We start from the raw sequence: 7,905 nt of genomic DNA, 5'->3' as shown, positions 1-7,905 counted from the left end.
TATTCATCAAGAATGTTTCTGCTGCAGATGTGTCAAATAAAAATAGAAACAAGGTGATCCCGATGAGTCACTATACAGCTGAGTCACTGTGTTTCTGCTTAGTTACTGCACAAAACAGCTCAGCGCTTTTAGGCATACTCCACCTTAGTAGTAGCTTGGGGTTCCACCAGCTGAAGGGACATTTGTATTGGGTAAATGTTCCCAATCTATTTTTATTCTCTTATCTACATTCAGTTCTCCCCGTAGTTGTAATCACAGGATGAGACACAGTTCATTAAAAAAAAAATCATAATGAGAATGCAGCATCCTCAGTTGAATTCATGTTCTCAGGGAGTCTGTAGTTTAATACAAATTTAGCCTTATGTCACAGATGTGATGAGCAGCATCTGTAAAGCCAGTTTTCATAAAAGCATGGTTAGGACAGCTGTAAGTGAAAGGCTCGAATTAGTAACAGTTGCTCTGACTGAGATGGTCTGTGAAGTAGACACATCGAAGACACAGATTAAAAGCGTGATGATCTTGAAACGAGTTATTGGATTATTTTCTATATCATATTGTGAATATAGTTAAAACATGGTATTACAATGTAAAGCTAATAATTAAAAATGTCAATTTTTAATTCAATTCAATTCAATTTTTTTGCATAGCGCCAAATCAGAACAGAGGTCACTTTACAGTTTTACAGTTTAAGTATAATTGTATAAAGAATTATATAGAAAACCCAACAACCCCACTGAGCAGCACCAGGAGACAGTGGAGAGGCAAAACTGACGTTCTATATGTGAGGAGAAGAATTTTAAATTCAATTCTGGATTTTACAGGGAGCCAATGAAGAGAAGGTAACGTAGGAGAAATATGATCTCTCTTGCTAATTCCAGTCAGAATTCTGGCTGCAGCATTTTCAATTAACTGGAGGCTTTTTAATGATATATATTTTTTAATAATATTAATAATGAATTACAATAGTCCAGTCTGGAAGTAACAAATCATGGACTAGTTTTTCAGCATCACTTTGAGACAAGATGCTCCTAATTTTAATAATATTTCTCAGGTGGAAAAAGGCAGTTCTAGAGATTTATTTGATGTATGAAGTGAAGGAGATATCCTGGTCAAAGATAACTCTGAGATTTCTTACAGTATGACTTGAGGCCAATACTAAGTCATCAATGGTGAGAACGTGACTAGACATAGTGTCTCTGAGATTTTTGGGTCCAAATAAAATAACCTCTGTCTTGTCTGAATTTAGGAGAAGGAAATTGGAAGACATCCAGGCCATTATGTCTTTTAAGCAGCTTGATGTTTAACTAATTAATTAGTTTCTTCTGGTTTCATAGAGTTTGCCCCCTTACTGATTTCTTATTTTTTTGCATTTTTGTCACACTATTAGTCAAAGGTAACACAAGTAAACACACAACAAAAATGGTTTGCATGGCAGAGTTCCAAGACGAAAACCACTGCTGAGCAACAAGAACATAAAGGCTCGTCTCAGTTTTGCCAGAAAACATCTTGATGATCCTCAAGAATTTTAGGACAATTCTCTGTGCACTGACGAGACAAAAGTTGAACTTTTTGAAAGGTGTGTGTCCCATTATGTGTGGTGTAAAAGTAACACTGCATTTCAGAAAAAGAACATCATACCAACAGTAAAATATGGCGGTGGTAGTGTGATGGTCTGGGGCTGTTTTGCTACGTCAGGACCTGGAAGACTTGGTGTGATAAATGGACCCATGTATTCTGCTGTGTACCAAAGTATCCTGAAGGAGAATGTCCGAATCCAATTGAGATGCTGTGGCGTGACCTTAAAAAGGCGGTTCATGCTCGAAAACCCTCCAATGTGGCTGAATTACAACAATTCTGCAAAGATGAGTGGGCCAAACTCCCTCCACAGCACTGTATCAGACTCATTGCAAGTTATTGAAAACGCTTGATTGCGGGGGGTTGCTGCTAAGGGTGGCCCAACCAGTTATTAGGTTTAGGGGGCAAACACTTTTTCACACAGGGCAATGTAGTTTTTGATTTATTTTTACCCTCAATAATAAAAACCTTCATTTAAAAACTGCATGATGTGTTTACTTGTGTTATCTTTGACTAATAATCAAATTCGTTTGATGATTAGAAAGTGTGTCAAACATGCAAAAAAATAAGAAATCAGTAAGGGGGCAAACTCTTTTTCACACCACTGTAAGTATAGCTGGGTATCATCTGCATAGCAATGAAAATTTATACAGTGTTTCCTAATAATATTTCCTACGGGGGACATATATAGAGTAAAAAGAATCGATCCAAGCACAGAACCCTGTGGAACTCTGTAACAAATTTTTGTATGGAAGACCCATCATTAACAAACTGGAATCTATCTGATAGATACGTATATATATATATTTAAACCACCCTAGTGCTTCCCAATGACATGTTCCAGTCTGTGTAATATATTTCTGTGCAGGTGGTCACATAATTGCTTACTTTAATACTTAATACTTTAATTGCTAATAACTACTTTACTGTAGCCCTGACTATTTGTCAGGGCTACAGGTATCTGCCTCACTGAGGACACAACCTGACCATTAATGTCCCCATGTGTGTATTAACATTTACAGCGTCAGCGTTTTCATGATGCTTTAATCAGAAATTAGAAAAGAACATAGCCAGTAAAAGCTCAGTAGAAAAAGTATAAATATACCAAATATTATATCAAACATATAAAAAACAAACAAATAAATTAATAATAAATAGGACAATAAATAAATAGGAAAATAAATAAAGAAATATTGATTATCTATCAGTGTTGGTGGCGGGCGTGTCTCCAGGTGAAACAGCTGTGGTATTGCTGCAGGGCAGACTTTAGGACACAGAGCAGATCTCTCCGCAGAGCCATCCAACCACAGGCCGCGCTGTCCTGAGTGACACACAGAGAGGCCCCCCCCCATCAGCTCTAATTGGTCCTCACTCAATATCCAGACACATCATACGTGAAATCAGAAGCTGCATACAGGTGAAATCAGTGTTTGTGAGTTTACCTGCTGCTGAAGAACTGCCGTTACGTTCTTAAAGTACGACGATAGAACATCAGAACTCTCCACATTGGACGACTGCAGACAGAAATGTCTGAATGAATATAACATATTCAACTGAGAATCACAGTGAATAAATGATTAAATCATGTGACACTCACGCAGCGCCACTCGCCGAGTAGTTGGTACTGCAGGTTCTGGAAGTTGTCGAATTTGACTTCATCCCACTCCAGCCCATCCTCAGGTAAACTGTGGTTCTCGAACACTTGTCGCGCTCCATCCAGTGACTCATTCAGCACCCACAGAACCTGGTGGCACTACAGCGAACCAATCAGATGTCTGCATTATTAAGCAGTTTTAAAGTTTGGTGGAAAACATGTTAAACATGGCTAACATGGCTCTGGTGAGGTCAGAGGATTACCTGAGCATGACTGGCTGCGACAGCAGTGAGGACAGAGTCTGGGAAGGAGATGTTAGCGTTGTACTTTACACAGTGAACTGGAAATGGCCCCCCCTGTTGGACAGACAGGAAACAGTACAAACTGCATCAGCAACCGACTGCTTAAAAGCAGCTAACTCTACAGACAGACAAAGCTCGACCTGGTTACCGTTAGCTAATGCTTAATGAAAAATTTTTAGCTTTTGGAAGAACATTTAAATTCTGAAAGAAGTTGAAGCAGCATTTCAAATGAAAACCCTGAAATCGTCTGATGAGACAAAGCATTGGAAGAAGTTTCCTTCAGGAGTGCAAACTGGAATGTGATATTTAAAAGAGTCTAAACGCTGAAAGCAGTTGCAGAGAGTTGTGAAAGTACTAACAGTGAAGGTTTATTGTTAATGTTTTCAGGGAAGATTTGAGATGTAAAAGGGTTTGAAAATTAAAAGTGAAGGCATAGTTCATGCCTGTGCATGGTAAGCAGTTGTCAAGTGTCAGGCAAGAAAAGGAAAAATCACGCACAGTGAGTTTGTATGTGTGCAATGTCAGCAGTACTGCTACTATGACTTTCAGTAGATTTACATAAATTGATAAACAATTAAATTTCTTTTTTAATTTCTGTCAACTTCTTCTGTAACAGGTGAAAGCAGCTGAAGCGTCAGATGCTGCAGTAAAGAGAAAGGCGTGTTGGGTTTAAAGGTTCGGTATTGTACCAGGTCTCTAAGCAGGTGGTGGGCAGATTGAACCAGGACTCCCTGCAGCCGGCACACTGGACTGCTCAAAACCATCATCTGGAGGCTGCAGAGCTTCAGGAGGATGGTGATGATTACAACAGGCAGCACCATGGTTCTTAGTCAGATTGTCTTGGTTCTGGAGGGTCTGGGTGGCTTTTGTTTCAGCTAGTCTTTAGCAGGTCCTAATCCTGTTTTCTAGGGTCCAGAGGTTCTGAAATTGATCTCGGTTTTAGTTTAAGCTTTACACAAAGATGACAGACATTCTGAGTTTTAAAAATCTTCACCTGAAGTGGAGGTGATCCTGATCTTGGTTCTTTGTTGATCTCGTCTTGGTGCTGATCTGGTCAGAGCTATGCTGAGATGGTTCAGGTGAGCTGTGCCAGCTGACAGCCAGGTAAGTTCAGGTAACCTGGAGTAAAGAGAAGCAGCTGGATTAATCAGCCAATCAGAGACTGTCTACTTCCATGAATCATCATTCCGCGCAGTCTGATTGAGACCACATCAGCAGAGACCTGGACCAGGTGAGTCATTGCAGGTTCATTCTTCTTCACAATCCTTTAAAAGATGAATTAATACCAGCTTGTTTGTGTGAAGTTTGACATGAGAACAGCTTCAGTGACAGTTTGAACATCTCCCTGTTTGTGTCCACTGCAAATGCCCTGTTTCTTAACATCAGCATTTCTGTTGTTACCATAGTAAACTGCTGCTGCTGCTCCAATGTGCTGCCAGTGACGTTTAAAATGCGAAACCTGATGAAAACAACTTTCACATCACGTTAAACGTCTGTCGTCTGGATTCACGTCTTCTTTAACCCAACAATTTACCCGATCAAACATCGTTTTGACCTTTGAGAAATTTATGTGTCCGTCACACAAACTACTTTTACTACTTCCACTTCCAGCATCTTCTTATGTGTTCTGAACTGCAAAATAAAACTTTTCATTGAAGGTTTTTACACAGAGAAAGATAAACTGTCTTGGTATTAAATATTGATCTAATCTTCTGAATGCAGTGACAAAACCTGCAGAATTATTAGACAGATTCTCTATAAAATCAAAGACGCACTCTGACCTGAGAGTCTACGGCAGCAGCTGCGGACCAGACAGAACCTTCGAGCTTCATTAGAAGCTTATTTTCAGATGCGTTAATATTTATCGGCGCGACAAACTATGATGTGACACAGTTGCCGTTTGTCATAATAACGCAGCAGATTTTCCATCAGCAGGTTTCCCCCCATTCGAAGCGGTCAGAAACATCGAGCGTAACATGGAAAGGTGATTCGTCACCATGAATTCAGAGGCGGAAGTTTCATTTGCTTTAGTGCCAGCTAGCAGCACGTTAACCATGACTTCATACATGATGCAGGCTGTCTGCTAATCAAATGCTGCAAACCTTATGAGTCATGTCGATCAGTGATTCCCAGAGTGGTTGAGACCAGGAGCGAGTTTTCAGTAGCTTCCACTCTGAGCTGTCAGCCAGCTCTGAAATGAAACTTAAGCATTAGTATTTCTGTGAGAAGAGCTTTCACCGTTTTTTCAGAGTTGCTGTCGATGCCCGTAGCACCGTCAACCTAAAGAAGTTGCTAAGTGCAAACCGCGTCACCATAACTCACCTGCAGGTTGAACACGAGTTGTACTGATGATTTACTGACTCAAAAATATACTTTGTTGTTCTCATAACAACATTTTCAGCTGTTTTGTCTCAGAGTTTGTTCTGTGACTCGGTTTGAGTTTTCACTTCAGCTTTTTTAAACAGGCAGTGGAGATGATAAGTTACCAAGTACATTTAATTAACAAGTGTACTCATATACGATTATATTATATACGATTTTAAGGTAACAGTTTTTGTTACCTAAAACAAAAAAGTATATCTATGTTTATTCCTGTTGAGCATGTTGGATTTCAGCAGAAACCTCAAATTTGTACCAGACTTAAAAATTCACTTTATCAACAGCATCAAGTTCAACACTGATTCAAATACTTTGTTTCTATCAGTAACTCAGAGCAATGAGCTCTTTAGTCATTACTATGATGATGATAATGATTTTTTATTATTATTGTTATTATTGTTATGACTGTTGAGAGCAGAGAGCAGCCATGTCCTGTTGGTTGTTTGACACCTAACAAAGTATCAATCATTGTTTTTGTGATTACTTCAATACTTGATTTCAATGATGATTTCTTTAATGGCATTTACTAAAGTTTAAGTAGTAGTTTAGTAAGAATAAAAAGATGAGAATATTTAGAAAAATATTTTGAACCACATTTTTTCAAATGTTTTTTCTAAAAGCTGTTAAATTTGTGAGAATTGTTCCTTTATTGACAGGTTTTCTTTCTTTAGCAGAAGTCAGAAAACAGAAAAAACTAAATTGAATTAAGGTTTTTCTGTTTTGTTTTGTTTTTTCTGACATGCAGATTAATTCAGAGTAAAATGCACAAGAAGTAAGAAAAGTTCACTTCATTTAAACAAAACATGACATAAACTCACAGGTCACAAGCAGGTGCAGGTGCTGGAGGTCCTGGTACTGATCTGGATGACCCTCTTGCTGGTAACTGTTGTGGTTCTGATGAGCATCTGTCATGTTGTCATTTAAATAAAGCTTCATCCTGTATAATGAAAAATGAAACTGGGATGTTTTCAAAGCAAAATCGAACTAAAAACTTAAATCTGGAAATTTCCTGTTTCACAGTAAAAGACAACAGTGAACTCAGAGTACAGGAAGTGTATCCATAAATGTTGGTCACCATACTGGTTAGAGCTGAACAGTGATATACTGTCACATTATCTCGTGCTAATTAATGAGAAGTGAATGTTCTATTTCAGGTGTTTTCTTCACACTGTAAAATACAAATTGTTGAACATTTATTAGTTTATGGAACAAGTTTGGTAGTTGCTTGGACCTACAAATTGAGCTTAATTTGAACAAAGGTCAGTGTTGTTTGGTTTAATAGCTACATCAGTGACACATTTGTTGATTCAGACATAAACTGGAATGTTCTCTGTTTAATTAAAGCGATAACCTCTCAAGTCGAGTATAAGAACCACGGTATTGCAGCTAACACAATGAACTGACTCAGTTTGAGCAAAACTAACCAAAATAAGTTCAATGCATCATGTTGAGCTGCACCCAGTAGCTTAAGTGTATTGAGGTAGTTCATTTACCTGAATGATATTTTACAGTGCACAGAAACATCCATAGATTAGAATAGAAATCTTAGAACAGAACAAAATACACCTTAGCATTTAAAAAACATTACAAATCATCTTTTTTTTATCGCCTGAGATATAAATTGTGAGGTTTTCTTGATTATTATCAATAATGGAAAAACAATCATTGACTGATTGTGTGTAGGAAAGAAACACTAAAAACAGGATTAAGAGCTGCTAACTGTTATTTACAGTTTTTTACTCCATATAAACATGATCAATATTAAAACACCTACATCTGTTCTTGTCAAATCCCAATAAATAATTTTTACTGTGTCAGTTCCAGTTGAACTGATGATTAGTGAAAACCAGATTTTCTTCCTGAAACAGGGACTCAGCTTTATTTTAACATATGAACAAGTTGGAAACTAAACATCGCTGTTTGCTGCAGTTTCCCCATAAAATATGAAGACAGAGCTGTTCGTATGGTTTTGGCCACACTGCGATTCCACACTGCATTTTTATCGCTCTGCGTGAACCGAAGCTCGTCTGAGTCATCACAGCTCAAGCTCAGGCT

General features: G+C 38.1%; 1 protein-coding gene across 1 annotated transcript; it reads right to left on the bottom strand.

The window, feature by feature from the left end:
• Nucleotides 1-2,779: 2,779 nt before the first annotated feature.
• On the bottom strand, nt 2,780-4,582 carry ifnphi3 (interferon phi 3). Its single transcript, XM_026353602.1, has 6 exons — nt 4,466-4,582; nt 4,161-4,392; nt 3,433-3,525; nt 3,173-3,328; nt 3,018-3,089; nt 2,780-2,896 (listed from the first exon to the last, which is right to left on the bottom strand). Exons 2-6 carry the CDS (start codon nt 4,290-4,292, stop codon nt 2,780-2,782), a joined length of 570 nt encoding a protein of 189 aa, XP_026209387.1. The 5' UTR covers nt 4,293-4,392; nt 4,466-4,582.
• Between the last annotated feature and the right edge of the window lie 3,323 nt (nt 4,583-7,905).

The sequence above is a fragment of the Anabas testudineus genome, chromosome 8 (genome assembly GCF_900324465.2).
Source record: "Anabas testudineus chromosome 8, fAnaTes1.2, whole genome shotgun sequence".
Classification (NCBI taxonomy): Eukaryota; Metazoa; Chordata; class Actinopteri; order Anabantiformes; family Anabantidae; genus Anabas; species Anabas testudineus.
This window is presented reverse-complemented; position numbering and strand designations above follow the sequence as displayed.